Source organism: Balaenoptera ricei, chromosome 4, assembly GCF_028023285.1.
Source record: "Balaenoptera ricei isolate mBalRic1 chromosome 4, mBalRic1.hap2, whole genome shotgun sequence".
Taxonomy (NCBI): domain Eukaryota; kingdom Metazoa; phylum Chordata; class Mammalia; order Artiodactyla; family Balaenopteridae; genus Balaenoptera; species Balaenoptera ricei.
The window spans coordinates 142,646,480-142,668,220 of record NC_082642.1 but is presented as its reverse complement, the minus strand read 5'-3'; the positions used below and the strand labels follow the sequence as shown (position 1 = coordinate 142,668,220).

At 38.3% G+C, this 21,741-nt stretch overlaps 1 protein-coding gene across 4 annotated transcripts in view; it reads right to left on the bottom strand.

The window, feature by feature from the left end:
* JAM2 (junctional adhesion molecule 2) overlaps positions 1-21,741 on the bottom strand; it is a 66,978-nt gene that overhangs the window by 3,561 nt on the left and 41,676 nt on the right. The window contains exons 3-8 of one of the 4 annotated variants that reach the window (XM_059921391.1): positions 15,947-16,054; positions 14,375-14,527; positions 11,399-11,601; positions 7,420-7,519; positions 3,044-3,151; positions 1,259-1,274 (exon numbers count right to left, since the gene is read on the bottom strand). In XM_059921391.1, the coding sequence (XP_059777374.1) occupies positions 1,259-1,274; positions 3,044-3,151; positions 7,420-7,519; positions 11,399-11,601; positions 14,375-14,527; positions 15,947-16,054 (688 nt within the window). Of the gene's footprint in view, positions 1-1,258; positions 1,275-1,441; positions 1,462-2,577; positions 2,968-3,043; positions 3,152-7,419; positions 7,520-11,398; positions 11,602-14,374; positions 14,528-15,946; positions 16,055-21,741 lie in introns of those variants that run through there. The other 3 variants (XM_059921394.1, XM_059921392.1, XM_059921393.1) reach the window with 3 other exon arrangements.

Sequence of the window (21,741 nt, the reverse complement as noted above, 5' to 3'; positions counted from 1 at the left end):
CAGTATAATAGGCATCTCAAATATTAAAAAAAATTTCAAAGCACTCCAGACAGACCTCTCTACCTACCTCCACCACCACTCTCAAACATGCTCCTGAAACCCTTCACACTTCAGTAAATGGTAACTTCATCTTTCCCAGAGCCTTGGAGCCATCTTTGATTTCTCTCTTCTTCTCACAGCCCACATCCAATCAACCAGCAAACTGTTCAAAATATATCCGGAATCCTATCACTTCTCAACATTTCTGACACCGTCACTTTGGGACCAGCCACCATTTTCTCTTGTCTAGATTAGTTAGTAGTTTCCTAACTGTTCTCCCTGCTTCCTCCACCCTCTGTCACCATACAGCTTATTCTCAACAGAGCAGTCAGTGTGAGCTTCTAAGAACTAAATAAGAAGATGCTACCCCTCTGTTCAAGGTCCTCCAATGATGTCCCATCTTACTCAGAACCAAAGCCAAACTCCTCACAACTGCCTGGAACGGACTCCATGTAATCTGGCCCCCACTACACTACTTGTGTTCACTCATCTCCTCCCTGCATCGTTCTCACTCTGTTCCAACCGCACTGGTCCCCTTGTTGTTCCGCAGATACTCCAGGCACGCAGAGCTTCGAGATCTTTCCCTTTGTTCTCTCCCCTCTGCTTATCTGCATATCTCAGACATCCCCTCATCAGTGAGGCCCTCTCTAACCACCTATTTACAAGGGCAATCTCCACTCCTCCCCTGTGCATTCTCTGTTCTCTTACCTGCTTTATCTTTCTCCGTAATACTTATCACAATCTGACATACTGTCGCACTCATGTAATTGTTTACTTTCTGCCTTACTCTACTAGAATGCAAGCTCCGTGGGGCAGAGGGGTTTTTTTGGTCTATTTTATTCACTGCTCTGTTATCAGTCCCTAGGACAGGGTTGGACATATATTTGGTATTCAATTAAATGTAAAAATGACTGTTAGGGAAAAATTTATTTGAACATTTTAAATTTAGCAAAACACATGAAAAAAAAGTTTTTCAGGAGTACTATGGAAATGCCTACAAAGTCAAATTAGCGACTGTATTTCTTCTCTAGGTAACTAAGCATCATTGACAAGTTGGCATGAGGCATGAGGTAGGATGTGTTCCTTGATGAATTTGAGTCACGGCCCATAGAATTAAACCCACACAAACAACCCAACTTCCCATTTTTGACTTTAAACAGATGATGAACAAAAAAGTAGTTGATATGGGGGAAGGCATGCATTAAGAAAGTATACTTACTGGAAGGAGGTTTCTTCTACAAAAGAACAAGTATATATCATTAATGCAAGAATTAATAGGGTATGATACAGATTCGTATAAAAATGAGTTTGAGCTTAATTCCTTTTTCTCAGTTTTGATTCTCACTTGCTGACATTGTATACCTTCTAAATCAAGCGTTGACAAACTTTTTCTGTAAAGGTCCACATGGCAAATATTTTAGGCTTTGTGGGCAAAGAGGTAAAATTGAGGATATTAAGTAAGTACTTACATAACAAAAGAGAAAACAAATTTTCAAAAATTTTTATCAATGAATTAAAAATATAACAATAATAATCAAAGTGTTGTAATACAGGTCTACTAATTAGAAGAGTGGAATTCTTTGGAGGGATAACATTTCTCTTATTTGGGGGTTCAACGTTAGGGTTCCCTATTATCAAATAGACTGCAATGTTTATATGTAAAAACCATTCTTAGCTCGTGGGCCATAGAAAATCAAGTGGCAGACCAGATTTGGTCCATGGGTCATAGTTTGCCAACCCCTGTCTGAAATGCAAGTTCAAGAGAATGGTTCTCTTAGATAGATTTCCTGCTAGATGAAAACGGGAGTAACATTCTTAGCTAATGAACTAATAATATTCACGTAAAATCTTTAATTAATTCAGTATTTTAAGAAAAACCGTTTACCAAGTCTTTAATAAAAACACTCAGACAGGTATTCTTTGCAGGTAGAGAGAAAAGACAAGAATTTTGAATGAGCAACCTTATCTGTCTGTACTTCCACTGGTGACCAGCAGGGGGACTCAGCCGGATTACATTACACTGGACTGGATAGGAGAACCACACAACAGCTACTACTAATTCACAGAGCAGTTATTCTTAATTATAGGGAATATCCTTGAAACCACATTCATGGATACATTTTACAATACCTATTTATAGGTATTATTACAAACCCCCTTTAAATTTAAGTTTTATTTTGGTATAAGATATTTTTTAAACCTAAATTTCAAAATTAATGTTCCCTATAAAACAGCAGGTCTAAAACTTGTTCATGCTATAAATTTATTATCCTTAAAAATTCTACTTTATACACTATTTTTAGTGGACTTGATGGAGTTCTGCAACTTTGAAGGTCTCAGATAATTTTAAAGACTGGGAGTAAAGAAACGCATTAAGAGAATAAAACATTTAAAAATCTCATCCATTTACATCAAACCTATTGTATCACCAAATGGGAGTTCCAAGAGACCTAAACTTGAAGAATTAAAAACCTCAGAAGCAACTATAATACAATAGGTTTCTAGTTTTTAATTGAACAATTGTCTTCTAAATACAGTTGTGCTAAATTCGACATTCAACATTCCACAGTTCTATACTGATAAAACATTTCACAGATTTATTCCAATGAAATTTCTTATCATAAAACTAGAAATTAATTTTCATCTTGAGATATACAATCCCTTACTTAAAATAAAAGGATCTTAAATACATGTACATGTACTATAAATATCCACCCCCATTGCACATCTCTCGGTATCGCTGCACTATGCCCCTCCCCGGTGCCTCTCACATATTCTGTGATGATTCCTGGAATGCTGCGAAGAGACACCTCTGCCTTTCCTCCCTATGTTCGCCAGGGTGCTTCATGACTCACCTTCGTGTCATCTTGGACATTTTCTACTGCAGGAAAATGAACGAAAAATATTCTCCAGAGTCTGTTAGAACATCTTAGGAGAAACAGTGTCTCAGAAGGAAACTCTATATCCACAAGAAGTTGTCTGGCAAAGAGTGAAATTCACTTACTTGAAAAGTAGCCTTTCCTCTGAGCATAGCACACACCAAGGCCACAGACAGAAATCACTAAGGCCACAACGACTACAGCTGCTATGATGCCACTTATGTTGAGATCATCTGGAATGCAAAATAAACCAGGCATGAATTCACGTCAAAAAGACGGACCGAAAAAAAAAAAAAAAAAAAAGACGGACCGATGTAGTCATTAAATCAAAAAAGCTCAAAAAACTCCCCTTGGACTTCCCTGGTGGCGCAGTGGTTAAGAATCCGCCTGCCAGTGCAAGGGACACAGGTTCGAGCCCTGGTCCGGGAAGATCCCACATGCTACGGAGCAACTGAGCCCGTGCACCACAACTACTGAGCCCGCGTGACACAACTACTGAAGCCCGCGCGCCTAGAGCCCACGTTCCACAACAAGAGAAGCCACCGCAATGAGAAGCCCGCACACTGCAATGAAGAGTAGCTTCTGCTCGCCGCAACTAGAGAAAGCCTGCGCACAGCAACGAAGACCCAACATAGCCAGAAATAAATAAATAAATAAATTTATTAAAACAAAACAAAACAAAAGCTCCCCTTTGTAGCTATACCATAAACACAGATAGTTTCATGCTTTTTAAGCCTGTTCCACTAACTCACTTCCACGGACATGGTTCAAAATTGATTGAAAATATTAACAGAGCTAAGTCTTGCAAGAATCTTAAATTTTAAGAAGTTCTATGATCCAGAAATAAAATGTATGGTATTCTCTTGCATGCATTTGGAGATGCAATAATCCGTATGATTAAATACCAGATTGGAAGTGAGCTTTGAAGTTCAGTGAGTTCAAGTATTCTACTACAACACTCCCCTCAAATTTCCCTTAAAATTCCTCTACATCATCATCTGTGTCAATTTCACAAATACGGAAAATTCATTCAGCCCCAAAGAAAGCCCATGCCACTGTTGTTCTATAAAACTAGGTATCAGAAACATCTTCTTTCTTGAATTTATATGGGCTTGTGGTTGGGTGTGTGTACACACGCACACATACACACCCACATACGTATATGCCATTAAACTGTTATCCCATTAAGTTAAAAATGAATTAAACTTCCCAAGGCTTTTTCCTGTTGCTACTAAGTCACCTTTCCTCTAACCCAATATAACTGCATTTTTTGGACCTAACTTTGAAATATCACTACCATGTTACCAACTTGTGAGGTTTTTCCAGTTACTGATTCTGTTGCCCAAGAATTAGATTATTAACCTTCTGAGGTTAATATTTCTGCAACTGGGAACTGCATCAAAAATACATTCAAGTCATTAATAAAATGATAAACATGACTTTGGGAAAGAACTATTTAACAGGCTATTAGACATGTATCTTCATATGACAAAATTTACTAGCATGCTCTGGGTGAGGGATCCAACCATGTGTGAATCCATCTACACATTCAATTTGGGTCACATTTTTCCATCTTGTCCATGAGGATTTCACGAGCCACACTCTTCTGTCATTTAGACACTTCTTATGTATTGATCAATATGCAAATTCCTACATTTTTAAAGGAACAAAGAGTTCTTTTTTTAAAAGCAAGTATTAATTAGCATATGGTTAAATAACTTGGAGAAAATATTAGGTAGCAGTTTCTCAATAGTAATTTTAGATATTTTAAAGCAGTGCACAGTTTGGGAGTGATTTTTAAAGAAATATTATTTGAATGAGTCTGCTTATCATGAAACTTCCTGGTCTTAAATTTTTTTCTTAATGCCAAGTGTTATTAATATTTCCAGATGCCTCTGAAATATTAACTGATTTTTTTTAAAAAAGGTAACTGGGTCAAACTTTCGAAAGGCTGAGTAATTTGATTAGAGTAGGAAACCTTAATTATTGCTTGATATAAACTCAGTTCATATTTGCTTGGGTATTGGGAGGTTGAGATTCATCTATTTATTCACTTGGATAAAAAATAGCAGAGAGGAAAAAAGGAACTCCACAATAATCATAAACTAAGGCAAAATTAAATTAATAACTAAATAAAACTCCTGAGAACCAAACTGCCTACGATTTTCTTTGTAATAGTCAATGATTTGACACCTACAAAGGGTTTAACCTAAGGGCTATAATCACCCTTAGATTGAAATTTTCATTGACAAAAAACTGTCCTGTAGTTTGTCAATGAATCTGACATCTATGAAGGATTCAAGCTAAAGGCAAATTCTAAACAAAAAAACTGTCTTATCCTGTAAGTACTAACTCATGGTATAAACGTTATTTTATTTTCTTCAAAGAAATAGAAGATAGAAGACTTGTAAGTTAGAGGTAAGTTGTGTTCATCCCATTTGTCATTACTGTGAGATTCTGAGCAAGTAATATGCCCACCTTATTATGCCTCACTAAAGAGAAAATGTAATAACGTGTATGAAAATATTGTGTGTTCTTTCTTAAAAAAAAAGCTACAATAAAAGGAGGGTATCATTATTCTAAAATAAAAGGAAAGGGACCAAATGCTAAAATGCTAAGTGTGAGCAGAATTTTCTGGAGTTGTACAGTGAAGCAGCCTGGGAATAATCAGCAAACCCATGATTTACTTTCTTTCTGTACTTCAGAAAGGATTTATTTAGAACAGTAAACAGGTTTTGGTTACAAGCTGTTGGTGATAATTCACAAAGAAAACTGGAAATGAGACTTCATGAATTATGTATTTCCAAAGATCTGAATTCCAAACCAAGGATGTAAAACATCGAGGATCAATGGGTGAGCTTTAAACAAAGCAATTCTAACTTTTAAGTCAACTTATACCAGAAAGAATAGATGCGTGGAAATCATGTTCAAATTAAAGTGATACTACTAGCAAAACACAGAACTTTAAAGTTTGTTATGTATTTATTCACTGCATGCTAGGAAAAATTTAACTAGTATGTCAAAACCATGACTTCACCTATATTATTTCTTAAGATAAAACTAAATTAGGCACTGAAATTAAACATGATCATTTAAAGAAAAAATAAAATGTGATAGTGAATTTTCTAATAACTCCAAAGCAGCACTGAGAGGGATATTTTCTGATAATTTAAGCAAATGCTTATGTTTGACTTTAAATGTCAACACTTGAGTGAGTTGGGTAGATAATATGTGTCCCCGAATTTTTTTAAAAAACCTGAAATTCAAAGTTACCTGTGGAAATTAGAGTATACTATTGAATATCTTATACTTTAGGATATCCTGAAGTCTAATAAGATTATATTTTCTTTAAAATATCATGCTAAGAGTTAACTGTACACAGACAATATAAATTACTGCCCACGTATCTGCATAGCTCAAGACGCGTTGAAAAAATGAATTTCTGACCCCACAAAGCTGAGGACAAGCTCCTGAAACCTAGGGTGCAGCCCCCTCTGGAGTGACCTTTAACCCCTCGGGTGCCATCTCCAGCTCCTCCCTCTCTATTACACAACCATTTTCAAAACACGGCTTTCATACGAGGACGAATTTAACCAAATTGTTAAAAGTAAAATGAAAAACAATGTTTGCTCTGAAACTCACGTAATCTGAAAAGATAATTGAGCCTGAATTTTACTCGACTCTAAGCAGCTTATTTTGTGTAATATAATATACGGCAGCTATGTTTTATAGCAAACTAGATCCATAACTATATTCAACCTGTCTTGGGAGTTCCGTGATGGCCTAGGACTCGGCGCTTTCACCGCCGTGGCCCGGGTTCGGCTCCTGGTTGGGGAACTGAGATCCTGCAAGCCGCGCAGCATGGCCAAAAAAAAAAAAAAAAGTCTTTTCGGACAGCCTACTCTGCAATAAGTATAAATATAATAAGTATAAACGTAGTATTTCAGGGGTTTGAAAAAAATTACCAACAATTAAAATAGCCAGTACCTATATAGTGCTCAAAATACACCAGTGCCATTCTAACACTTTTGAATATTAATTATTTTAATCTTCCTAACAACTCTTTGAGGACAGTGTATTATAACTTCAATTTTGGGGAGACTGAGGTACGGAGGTTAATTAACTTGCCCAAGAGCGTGTAGTTAATAAGTGGCAGAGCTGGAATTCAAACCCCCATTCTGAATTCTTGACTCCGAGCAACTTATAGGGCTCTTAGCTTTTGTTTGAAAGAGGATTGCTCAGATAAGCATATTTTAAAATTAATTATTTGAAAAATTCAAAAATCTGTAAAATACAATGATAAATATTCCTGTCTTGCTTGGAAGCTGGATTAAAACAGCATGTTTGCTTTTTGTAACATTATGTCAAACTGATTTTAAACATTCCCTTCCATTTATCCTTCAAATCACTCAGCTCTTACTTACTCCTTGCTCCTTCCACCCCCAAATATTTGCACGTACTAATTGCAAACCATTTGTTCCTCCCAATATTTCGTGCTTACCTACTTGCATTCGTTTCCCAGGACACCTGCGATGTCCAACAGAATTACGGGCTTCGCAGGAATATTCTCCACTGTCCAGTTTTGAAACAGTATTAAATTGCTATTTGTAGAAGAAAAAAATACATATTTATTTAAGCAATAAATCTATCAGTAGACTCCCAAAAGAACTGTGTTCCTTAAATTTACCATTAAGTTGGTCTTCCCTTTTCAGTGACTTAGGACTTTATAAATTTTTTTTTTAATTTTATTTTTGGCTGCAGTGGGTCTTCGTTACTGCACGCAGGCTTTCTCTAGTTGAGGCAAATGGGAGCTACTCTTCTCTGCAGTGCGCAGGCTTCTCATTGCGGTGGCTTCTCTTCTTGCGGAGCATGGGCTCTAGTCGAGTGGGCTTCAGTACTTGTGGCTCGCGGGCTCTAGAGCACAGGCTCAGTAGTTGTAGCGCACGGGCTTCGTTGCTCTGCGGCATGTGGGATCTTCCCGGACCAGGGATCAAACCCGTGACTCCTGCACTGGCAGGCAGATTCCCAACCACTGCGCCACCAGGGAAGTCCCTAGGACTTTATATCTTTACAGTGAATTCAGAAATCTGCCATGTCTTCAAGGAGTAATTAGCTAGGCCTCTGTTTAATTTGACAGAGAAAGACTTAAATATATACAGGAAGTGTCTTTTTTAGTGTGTGATACTGAAAAAGTAGTACAGTTAGGAAGACAGTGGGCATTTTTTAAAGTTTACAGCACATGGTAGTATTAAGTACTGTAGGTAGTTCTAAGTCCTAGGAAACACCATTTATAAATAAAGGCCTCCTTGGCCTTAAAGGCAGTTTTCTAAGTCACAAACGAGTTCACTGCAGCAGCAAACAATGAACACTTCCTCTAAAGAGCCAGAGTTACTACCAGGAAGTAGCACAGGGCCTAGGAAAGTCTTGATGTCATTTATAGGATTACAAATTCTATCAGTTGTAGAATTTGTGAAAATTATGAAAAGATAAAGTCCAACCAACCCTTGTTCTGTCTACTCTGTGCCAAAGCAAATGAAAGGCAAGACTCTGATGTAACAGGCTTCACAGTAGTTTAGCACCTTGGAGAATTTCAGGAAGGAAGGAAAGAGGGAAGGAAGGAAGAAAGAAGGAAGGGAGGCAGGCGGGCAGACAGGAGGAAAGAAACAATGGGTAGATAGATGGATAGAAGGAGAGAAGTTGGTTAGGTAGTTAGTAGGAGGGAGGGAATTCAGTGTGTTCTGGACACCTTCAAGGATCCTGCCAGGACCTAAGGAGGGGGAGAGGGGTGCTCGGACCCATTCTTTCAGTATCCTCCTGTCACACCCGGTACCACAGTGGTCACTGCTGACTGCATCCAAGAGAGGCCATGAACCTCCAAGGAGCACCTCATTGTCTTGTATCCTCATGTAATATATGTGCCTAAAAACAGCCAGGGTTTTGATCTATTGAAGGCCTTTTCCTCTCTTTTCCCTACCCACTACCCATATACCTCTTCTTTCTGTATCCTTCAACATGGTGCGATAGAAAGCTTTCCCTTGTGTATTCTCACTTTACGGAATCATCAGTCCCAAGAACCAGACTCCTTTAAAGATGTTCACCATGAACTCAAAGCCAAGGTTATGTATAAACAGTAAGTTAGACTAACACCGAAAATGATCTTCCAGGATATTAAAACTGGTGATTAAAAGGAAGCCCTTGTATTCCATACACTGGAGTCTTTGTTTTGCTCATTTTTCAGAAAATAACCCATCCTGGTTCTGTCCTGGTGCACCCCTTTGACATCACAGATATTTCAAGGTTTGAGCTGAGGAAAGTGAATCTGTATCTTTTCAGACTTGCCTTGGGGCTTTTCATCACCTGCTCTGAGAAAAAATAAATTTGAAAAGTAAATATAGCCAAGTGTGACAGCAGGTTTTCTGCCCAATTTCTCAGTGTAAAATCACTCGGACCTGCTGACTGAGCCTGCTGACGCTGAAAGGGCCAGAGTGTCCCTTCCTTGGGGAGTAGCCATATCAGTCCACTGATATGTTTATCTTTCAGTCACTTTATCAATATGCTTTATTACTTACCAGAGGATCTACTTTTTAAATGTTATCGTGCACTTGTAGACTGAAGGGATGAAAGGAAATACTATACCTCCTCTAAAAATTTATTAAAATTTTTATTACCATGCCTTTAAGATTCTTTTGATAATGGTTGTGATAGTAATTCTGGCTTGCTGGAAATGCAGCATTTTTAAACTGACATATTACTTTGAATAAAAAAAAAAAAAAAGCTTCAAATTTAATTGTCTTTTTTTACTCCCATCTCTACCCTAAAAAGTCAGAGACAAAAACAGTAAAAATACTTTTATTTGTAAATGTCATTAACTTTAAAGATCTTATTTACAGATTTCCAACAGGATTCCTTAGAAAGGCTTTTCAATCGATCAGACAATCTGGACTAAATCTAAAGTAATAGATACTCAAGTCACAAAGTCAATTGTTGACGAGCTAGTCATGGAAGAGTTTAATGACACAGACATCCTATCATAGGTTGGCAAGAGTCACTATTCTCACATGGCTGGTACTGAGGTCAGGGCATCCCCAAGAGAGTTTTCTATTTTTAAAAAATTTTTTTCAAAGTATAGTTGATTTACAATGTTGTGTTAGTTTCTGGTGTTCAGTTATACATACATGTATATCTCTATTCTTTTTCAGAATCTTTTCCCTTATGGTTGATTACAAGATATTGAATATAGTTCTCTGCACTATACAGTAGGACCTTCTTGTTTATCTTTTTTTTAAAAAAATTATTTATTTATTAATTTTTGGCTGCATTGGGTCTTCATTGCTGCGCGCAAGCTTTCTTTGGTTGCGGCGAGCGGGGGCTACTCTTTGTTGCGGTGCGCGGGCTTCTCATTGCGGTGGCTTCTCTTGTTGCGGAGCACTGGCTCTAGGCGTGCGGGCTTCAGTAGTTGCGGCACGCGGGCTCTAGGGTACAGGCTCAGTAGTTGCGGTGCGTGGGCTTAGTTGCTCTGCAGCATGTGGGATCTTCCTGGACCAGGGCTCGAACCCGTGTCCCCTGCATTGGCAAGCGGATTCTTAACCACTGTGCCACCAGGGAAGCCCTGTATCACATTTTAGATTCCACAGATAAGTGATGTCATATGATATTTGTCTTTCTCTGTCCGACTTACTTATTATGATAATCTCTAGGTCCATCCATGTTGCTGCAAATGGCATTATTTCATTCTTTTATATATAAATATAAAAGAATGAAATATATGCGATATATATGTGTGTGTGTGTATATATGTGTGTATGTGTGTGTGTGTGTGTGTGTGTGTGTGTGTATATATATATATATATATATATATATATATATATATATATATACAGCACATCTTCTTTATCCTTTCATCTGTCGATGGACATTTTGGTGGCTTCCATGTCTTGGCTATTGTAAATAGTGCTGCTATGAACATTGGGGTGCATGTATCTTTTCAAATTAGTTTTCTCTGGATATATGCCCAGGAGTGGGACTGCAGGATCATATGGTAGCTCTATTTTTAGTTTTTTAAGTAACCTCCATACTGTTTTCCATAGTGGCTGCATCAGTTTACATTCCCACCAACAGTGTAGGAGGGTCCCCTTCCCAAGGGAGTTTTCATGCATTTCCCTGATATAATAAATATGAGACTGCACCTAGTACCTTTCCAGGCCTGATCCATCATCATGACTCCATCTTGGCCTGCGTCAGGCCCCTGGTGCAGACCTTTTTGTGTCCAACTCCCTAGTTCTCTGTTCTGTCTTCTCCTCTCCTGTGGCAGCCTTTTCCATCACTTCTCTGTATCAGTGCCGCCATCTTTCCTGCTACCCTTTCCTCTCTCTACTTAACGAGCAATGGTATCAGCCCTCTACTCTCCATTATTTTAGTTCTAATATATTTTTTTTCCAAATGCAAGACAGTTATTAGGCCAATGTTTGAAATGACCTTACCAGAGTTCCAGATTTTGTATTCATCGTGTATGAGCTGTTGGCACTTGGGGAGCCAAGTTTTGGATTCTCTAGCAAACGGATGCCATCCTTAAACCACGTGTATTCAGGAGCCGGGTTGCCTTCTTTGTCTTGACATCGCAACTCCACCACAGTTCCACGCAGTGCCGAACTGGGTACTTCACATGATGGAACTGCCGGAGCCACTGGAGGATGGAAGTCAAATGGCATTGGTTATTTACAAGCTAAATGAGGATTTTAACAGCCAGCTAAAGATGGATTTATTGGACACCTGTGACAGAGACTGGCTACTTGTTCAAGAGACCCACTTCCTTTCTTCACAGGCACACAACTAGACCATATTTGCCAGCCCCCTTGTAGCCAGATGGGATCACATGCATGAGTTCTGACCAATGGAATCTGGGGAAAAGTCATATATGCTATTCCCATGCCTGATCCATAAAAGCTTCCTGTATGATTCTCCATCCGTTCCCTCCCCCTCCCCCTCCCACTACCAAGGAGGTGTCAATACCCATGGTGACCTCAGAAAGCTATGTATCAAAGATGTCACGCTTACATTAGCTTGGGTCCCTACTGATTTCATTAAGTAGGGCAATACAGTTCCACCACTGCTATCTCTGTCTCCAGTTATTTAGACTTTACTTACATGAGAAAGAAACTTCCATTATGTAAGCCACTCACTGAGAGTTCAGGGCTTACCTGTTACACTTGCAAACACTACATTAGCTACTACAACAGCTATTCTTTTCTAGATAAACAATCTCTACTTTTCCCCTCATCAATGATTTTAATGTATTATTATCAACTATATTCAAACAAAGTCAAACCTGAGTATATTTTCAGGATCAGTACTCAAACTAAAATCCCATTCAGGCCAAGATAGAGAATACCTGAATTAAGGTTATTCTGGTCCCAGGGATTTGTAAAGTAAACCAGACTTTACTTAAATCCAGGAAAACCCAGAACTGTCTGTGTAGGCAGAGTTCTAACATGGTCCCCCAAGTTCCCCGGCCCTGGTGTATGTACATGTTCTCTCAGTTATTCAGTCAAACACGAATGTAGCTACTACTCTGAAGGGATTTTAGAGATGTAATTAAGGCCCCAAATCCCTTGTCTTTAAGGTAGGGGAGATTATTTAGATGGGTCTGCCCTAATGACATGACCTCTTTTTTTTTTTTGATGTTTTAAAAATTTATTTATTTGTTTACTTATTTAGGCTGCACCGGGTCTTGTGGCATGCAGGATCTTTGTTGCGGCCTGTGGACTTCTTAGTTGCGGGCATGCATGTGGGATCTAGTTCGCCGACCAGGAATCAAACCCATGCCCCCTGCATTGGAAGCGTGGAGTCTTACCCACTGGACCACCAGGGAAGTCCCCACATGACCTCTTTAAAAGCAGTTTTCGCTGGTTGGTCACAGAAGGGAAATTCAGAGATTCAAAACACAAGAAGGATTCAACATGCTTTTGTCGGGTTGTAGATAGAGAGGCCCCATGGCAAGGAATGTGGTGGCTCTAGGAACTGAGCGTGGCCTCCAGCTGATAGCCAGCATGGAAAGGGGACCTCAGTTCTACAACCATAAGGAACTGAAATCTGCCAACAAGAATAAATGAGCTTGACGGCAGATTTGCTTCCAGAGCCTCCAGTCAAGAATTGAGCCCAGCTGACTCCTTGATCTCAGCCTTGTGATATCCTAGGCAGAGAACCCAGCCACATTGTGCTGAGCTTCTGATCTACAGAACCGTGAGCTAATAAATGGGTGGTTGTTTTAAGCTGCTAAGTTTGTGATCATTCGGTATGTAGCAGAAGACTAATACACCAGCTGAATCTCCTGCAAGGTTTTCTGAATGAAATTTCTTCTATAACAGTAAGTACATCATTAGAATTTTAGAAAGAGCCTGGACTATATAGAAAAAGGAAGAGGAGTTGTTTTATTCTCTTTGCTTAGTAGTTTATAGTAACATCTATGGAGAAGAACTGATCATTTCCTCACCAGTTGTCATCATGAGCAGTTGCTATCTATCAGTGAGTCTTAGAGTAACTAAATATATTGGCTTTGAAGTTAACCCCATCTGGATCCAAATCCTGGTCCAGATACTTACTAGCTCTGCAGCCTTAGGAAAATCACTTAGCACCTATCTCCTCATCTGTAAAAATCAGGTTGTTAGTAAAGATTAAGTAAAATTACACATGTGAAAGAGCCTAATGCATACTAGCTGCATAATAAATGCTAATTTCCTTTCTTTACCAAAATAACTTCTATACTTCCCCAGCCTACATTTTTAAAAAAATTTATTTTATTGAAGTATAGTTGATTTATAATGTTGTGTTAATTTCTGCCGTACAGCAAAGTGATTCAGTTATACATATATATACATTGGTTTTCATGTTCTTTTCCATTATGGTTTATCACAGGATATTAAATATAGTTCCCTGTGCTATACAGTAGGACTTTGTTGTTTATTCATTCTATATATATAATAGCTTGCATCTCCTAATTCCAATACTTTTTTTGTTTTATTGCTTTTCTATCATCTCATTTGAGACTATTTTATATGGTAAGAGAATTACTACCTATGCTGAAAGTGATTGAAAAATAAACTCTCGATAAAGCAGAAACTAACACACCATTGTGAAGCAATTATACTCCAATAAAGATGTTAAAAAATAAATAAATAAATAAACTCTTGGGGAAAATGCTTCTATGTACAGTGGAGGACCATTAAGGTTTATCTCAATCTTAAGTGAAAAGAGATTTTGTCATAATAAGTTAGTAACAGTAAAATTTCAGCAGCCAACGAGGTGAAAAGGAGTAACAGCCAAGATTTTCCAGGAACAGCGGTGCTGGTGGTCCACCTTTATAACTTTACTCTCTGGGGCCCTGAGTTGCCTCATTGCTCCAGGGTTGGATGATGGGGATGAGAGTGGGAACAGTAATCACACAGAGACAAGCACATCACCTAATACTTCTAGAGTGAGTGTATCCTCTTCCAGGTTTTGACCTTGTTCAGATGGGGCACTAACTTCACAACGATATTTCCCGGCATCATTTCTCGTAACATTTTTGATCCGTATGCTGAAATCTATCATCTCAGCTCGATCTTTAAAATCTCCTTTTAGAAAAAGAGGACAATGATGTTAATAATGATATAATAACTTTCTATATACTACCTTTCTCTAGTCACTTCATTCAGTAACCACTGCATTTATTTTCCTATTAATAAACTCAATTAAAAAAGTATATATGAGTGCTGCTCTTTCAAATTTCTATTTCTTTTTTAGAATGTCATGCTGTTCACAAAAGAACACTCAGTTCCGTATTCCCATATTTTATTTTAAAGAATTCAACCCTCATTCCTGCCTCATCCCCTTTCTAGTATGCTAGAATAAATAGATTCACATCTTCAAAAGATACTGGAGAGCCTAGTTTAACTAGCTGGAACAGTAACTTTATGTGTAGTGGCTTGCATGATACTGCCACAAAAAAGAAGGTGAGGGGGTCTTTAAAAACATTCTTTGGCTTAGTTTTTGATAGTAATTTGTGCGGAATTAAAATAGTGTTTTGTATGACGTTAGATTAGCATTACAGAAAATTCAAGTAAAGACAGCTGTGTTATTAGGCCTCTGCTGCCCGTAATCCTATCTTAACAGGTAAGAACCAGAGGGATATTTTAAATTTTCTATGAACTTTAAACATTTGCTCACTTGTTTAATTCTTTAAAATTAAAGTAAAACGTATTTTAAAATAATAACCTGTTTATTATACTTAAGTTGTATTTCCAACTTTTAAAATAATTATAATGGAAAATTTCAAGCATGCACAAAATTAGAGAGTATAGTAAAATGAACCTCAACAAACCATCACCCAACTGTAATTTTAATCAATGCTAGGCCTGTCTTACTACATCTGTACCTTTAACCACTGGATTATTTTGAACTAAATCCCAGACATCATTGCATTTTATCTATCATTACCAATACTTTAAATTAAAAGTTCACTATATATTCAACAAGAAGGGTAGGGAGTATAAAGAAATGTATAACAATAAAAAATGTAAAAAAGAAAGCACTGGATAAGGGTAGCTGTATTTACCTTCCCCTAAGTCTTAACTCCCTAAACTTCTCAGTGATGGCCTTGCTTTCTCAATGGTGATATGCAAAAAGGGTAAAGTTACTACAATCGAGCAGTGACCCTTCATCCCAACCCCACACCATCTTTTCTTCCTTTCTCTCAAGAGTTTAATCTACTGGGCCAGCAAGAACAATTGCATCTTACATCCTCTAGAAGTGAGGTGAGAAATGAGGGGTCCAGGGCCTCCATGGAGTTCATGCATGGAGGTGAATTTCTTCTGTTCTCTGTCCTCTGTTTTTGCGGTTGTTGTGTTTTGGGTCTCAGTCTCTACTGGTTTCATCTCACACTTACAGAAACACATTCTCAGTCATCAGCCATGTCCTGCCCTCATTGGTTAATTAAAGGACCTGGGGTATTTGGTGCTCTCTTGCTCTCACCTTATCGAGTCCCAGCATCTTACCTTGAAGAGCCTGTTGATAGTAGACAAAGGAGACACTGTGCCCCAGTTTCTTCCACTCCAATCTGGAGGAACTGGTCTTCTTTGGGTATTTACAGGCTAAAATAACCTCTAGGAACAAAAACAAAAATACTTTTTAAAAAAATTGTCCCTCTGAAATAATCTTTTAGTTAATTAATAAATTTTTAACATCCTTAAATTATTCTTTTATACATTCATTCATTTATTCATAAATTTCCTCAACAGGTACCATGTTGGCTTAATTCAAAGATGAATTGAAAGCATTACGATTATTTCGCAAAATAATTTTGTGACACTATGCTACTTTCCCTAGTTCTTGAGCCTCAGTTGTCATCTGTAAAATAAGATAGTATCTCATAGAGTTGTTGAGTCTTCATATACAATAATATATGCAAAGCACACATGCCTGGACATAGTAAGTCCTTAAAAATGGCAGCTATGATTAACTATTTATCTTTTTCTTCCCCATCTATCTCAGTCTTCAAGGAGTTTACAGTCTGGTAGAAGAGACAAATAAGACAGTGTAATTTCAGTCCAAGGTGATGAGTGCCAGGATGGAGGTAAATAGTGGATGCTTCACACCTACTGCCTAAGAAAGGCACTTATGGGCTTCCCTGGTGGCGCAGTGGTTGAGAATCTGCCTGCCGATGCAGGGGACACGGGTTCGAGCCCTGGTCTGGGAAGATCCCACATGCCGCGGAGCAACTAGGCCCATGAGCCACAACTACTGAGCCTGCGCGTCTGGAGCCTGTGCTCCGCAACAAGAGAGGCCGCGATGGTGAAGAGGCCCGCGTACCGCGATGAGGAGTGGCCCCCGCTTGCCGCAACTAGAGAAAGCCCTCGCACAGAAACGAAGACCCAACACAGCCAAAAATAAATAAATAAATAAAATATTAAAAAAAAAAGAAAGGCACTTAGCCCAGCCCAGGCCATGCTATGGAACCCCAAATGGTCCCTCAACACGCTGCGTTCTCACTCAGATCCCTTTTTTGATAACCTTCTCTGAAAATACATTAATACACACCCAATATGGTCTCCTAATAAATCATTGACTCCTACCCCTCACCTCAATCCAGAAAAATTATTCAAAGATTTAATCTTGGCATCAGGTTTAACCGCCTCAATGTAGCTCACTAAGGTTACTTTACCACGGGGAATTTACTGCACTTATGTCATTAAAGAATTCCTGGAACTACCCAAGGTGCCCCCTCTTTTAACTGTCCAAACAAGATGACGGACGGAAGAAAAACCCAGGGCCTGCCTGCCAACTGCTTCAAGTTGCCAAATGGAAACCTCTAGTTCTAACTATTTTTTAAAGTATGTTTCAGCCAGCTCTCCGGAGTGTCAACTTCATATTTTTTTAAGTTTTTATTTTATATTGGAATATAGTTGATTTACAATGTTGCGTTAGTTTCAGGTGTACTGCAAAGTGATTCAGTTATACATATACATATATCCATTCTTTTTCAGATTCTTTTCCCATATAGGTTATTACAGAGTACTGAGCAGAGTTCCCTCAACTTCATATTTCTGAAACTTTTTTTCCTCCACAATGCATACAGTTTGACCTAAAAAACAAAGCATCTTTGACTAGAAGAGAAACTATGGTAAAATCCTCCTCATACCTCTGATTTTGATGTTAAGCAGACTTAATGCCGTTAAAAAAAAAATAATTCAGGATATTACATGACATGGTAGATTAGAAAGCAATACTTATAATATTTATCCCAGGTTTTATTAAAAGTATACACATAGATATGGATAAAAAGCCTGTATAAATATGTATGAAAATATTAACCCAGTGATGATTTCTGTGTGACAGAATTATGATTTTTCTGTTAAAATGTAGTTTCTAATTTTTTTTTTAGTTCCACACACATTGCTAGAAATATAGAAATAGAATAACAGGTAATGGAAGATAGAAAGTAGGATAGAGAAAAGAAAGACAAGGAAAAAAAAATCTAAAAGTTGTTTTTAAGGATGCCTAGTTTTAAAAACAGGTTTTATGTTACAAACAGACATCATTTTACAGACATGTTTACAATTAGGCTACACAGACAAATGTGTGCCGAGGGACTTGTCTGAGGAAACGTGGTTCTGTTCTGTTATTACGGAGAATGGGTGGTGGCCTTCCGGAGTCTTGAGTTTTAGATAGGTTTCCTTCCCGTATTTTGTTGAGTTTCCAACAATTAAACACACACCCACACTCATTTTTAGCTCACACTCCTAGGTCTTAGGAATAAATTTACACTCAAATAATCATATTGTTTCACATATTTAACTGGACACACACACACACACACACACACACACACACACGCTCCTTTTGGTCAGTTCTTCCTGATTTCTATACTCATTACTCTGTGGAAAACCTCTGCAGAAATTATGTTAAAAATGTAACCAATGGTTTTCTTAAGTGAAGTGACTCCACTCCAGCCTCAATCTCATTGACCATATAAAATGTGGAGAAATGGTCTATGCAATTTGTCCAAAATATATTGAGTATTTACTGTGTGTCCGGCATTGTTCTTGAGCTATAGCAGTGAGCAAAACAAAGATCCCTTCCCTTTGGGATCTTACAGTTTGCAGGGGGTCAGACACACAAGAAATACCACGAAGTGAATTATACAGTATGTTAAGAGGTCATGAGTGCTATGAAAATAAGAGTAGATCAGAGTACAGGAAGTTTGGGAATCTGGGGATTGGGGGTGCAGTTTTAAAAAATAGAGCAGTCGGAGTTCACCTCATTTAGAAGGTGACATTTAACCAAAGACTTAAAAGAGGGAATTTGAATTTTTGAATTTCCTGGAATCTGAATTTCGCCTTGTGGTTCTTTGGGAGTGTTCCAAGCAGGAGAACACCTTGACCTCCAAAACTGTGAGAAACAGTAAATCTACTAGAATCACGAGGCCAACATCTGAGGATAAAGAACTAAGTGAACTGAGAAGCTAACTACCATGAACTCTCCTCTCTCTTTTCAGCCAAAATTCAACATCCGTGGCCAGCATAATTTTCTGTGTCTAGCCCTCGGCGTTATTATGCCATAATATAGTGGTTTAAGGCGCAGGCTTTGAAGTTAGACCTCTGCCATAAACCAGATGTGTGATATTGAGCAAATTATTTAACTTTTTAAAAAAAGATGTGATTGTGTTCACATCTGTAAAATGACAAAAACAACATTACTCATCTTGCAAAGTTGTGGTAAAGATTAAATGAGATAATATATTTGCATACTTGGGTGCACATGGTACTCTGTATATAGTCCATGTTCCATAAATGGTGATTATTAGTTTTACCCATGAGGCACTTCTCTTACTTGTAGTTGTAAGCTTGCCTTGGCATGGTAGAAATCCATACTTAATAACATCATAAATCTACCTCCAAATTACTCAGATTTGAGCTAAAGTGTTTCCTGTGTTTGAGACAGCAAAGAAAATAATATAGACATAAATCATACTTTCTCAAAGCAAGGCATATTAGGACAGAAAAATGCACCAAGTTTTTCTATTAAGATGATTATTACATTGTCAAAAATATCTGTTCCAGTTTGGATTGAGAAAAGATAATTCTCTGTTTGGAAAAAGCATTTGTTCAACATGTAGCAAAATAATCACTTTAAGGAATCACACACCTAGAATCATTGTGAATTTTAATTTTTCTAAGATTCTGTATTGTTGACTCTTGTTTGATTTCATTCTCTGTGCTCAAGTTAAAAATCATCAAAATCTTACATAATGCAAGAAGAGAATGGATACTACCAAAGTAGTTCTGGAGAATTACCATAAATTATTACTTCTGTGGAGAAAAGCATGCTATTAAATTCTGATTTATTGCTCTCAGGGTTGTGCTCTCTGCATAAGGCTGCTCATGTAATTTACAAGCGTGGCAGAGCAGCCCTCGCTTTACCCTCATTCTGCTTTTGGCCTCACTATGGGAAGTGATACAGAAAAGCAGTACTGAAAAGAAGGAATTAACTAATTCATGATTTATTGACATCAGAGAGACAAAAGACAAAAAACTGAATGAATTGGGGGGAACACACATATACATATACACAAATCATAAAATATTTTAGTACAACTCAACAACAAAAAAAACAAACAACCCAATCAAAAAATAGGCAGAAGACCTAAATAGACGTTTCTCCAAAGAAGACATACAGATGGCCAATAGGCACATGAAAGATGCTCAATATTGTTAATTATTAGAGAAATGCAAATCAGAACTACAATGAGATACCACCTCACACCAGTCAGAATGGCCATCATTAAAAAGTCTACAGGGGCTTCCCTGGTGGCGCAGTGGTTGAGAATCTGCCTGCTAATGCAGAGGACGCAGGTTCGAGCCCTCGTCTGGGAAGATCCCACATGCCGCGGAGCACCTGGGCCCGTGAGCCACAACTACTGAGCCTGCGCGTCTGGAGCCTGTGCTCCGCAACAAGAGAGGCCACGACAGTGAGAGGCACGCGCACCGCGATGAAGAGTGGCCCCCGCTTGCCGCAACTAAAGAAAGCCCTCGCACAGAAATAAAGACCCAACACAGCCAAAAATAAATAAATAAATAAATATTTAAAAAAAAAAAAAAAGTCTACAAATAACAAGTGCTGGAGAGGGTGTGGAGAAAAGGGAACCCTCTTGCACTGTTGGTGGGAATGTAAGCTCGTGCAGCCACTACAGAAAACAGTATGGAGGTCCCTCAGAAAACTAAAACTAGAATTACCATATGATCCAGCAGTCCCATTCCTGGGCATATATCCGGACAAAACTATAATTCAAAAAGATACATGCACCCCTATGTTCATAGCAGCACTATTCACAATAGCCAAGACATGGAAACAACCTAAATGTCCATCGACAGATGAATGGATAAAGAAGAGGTGGTACATATATACAGTGGAATACTAACTACTCAGCCATTAAAAAAAAAAAAAAAGCCATTTACAGGGGGCTTCCCTGGTAGTGCAGTGGTTAAGAATCTGCCTGCCAATGCAGGGGACAAGGGTTCGAGCCCTGGTCCGGGAAGATGCCACATGCTGCGGAGCAACTAAGCCCATGCACCACAATGACTGAGTCTGCACTCTGGAGCCCACGAGCCACAACTACTGAACCCAAGTGCCACAACCACTGAAGCCCGCGTGCTCCAAAACAAGAGAAGCCACTGCAATGAGAAGCCCGCGGACCGCAACGAAGAGTAGCCCCCGCTCGCTGCAACCAGAGAAAAGCCTGTGCACAGCAACAAAGACCCGACATAGCCAAAAATAAAATAAATAAATTAAAAAGAAGAAAAAGCCATTTGCAGCAACATGGATGCCGTTAGAGATTATTATATTAAGTGAAGTAAGTCAGAAAGAGAAAGACAAATACCATATGATATCATTTATATGTGGAATCTAAAATATGACACAAATGAACCTATCTAAAAAACAGAAACAGACTCACAGACATAGAGAACAGACTTGTGGTTGTCAAGGGGGAGGGAAGGTGGGGGAGGATAGACTGGGAGATTAGGGTTAGTAGATACAAATTATTACATATAGAATGGATGGAGAACAAGGCCCTACTGTATAGCACAGGGAACTATATTCAATGTCCTGGGATAAACTGTAATGGAAAAGAATAGAAAAAAGAATGTATAATGTATATATCCATAACCAACCGAGTCACTTTGCTGTGCAGCAGAAATTAACACAACATGGTAAATCAACTATACTTCAATTAAGAAAAGTAAAAACAAAAAAATATTTTAGACTTTAAGTAAAATTAAGTTACTGCATAAAA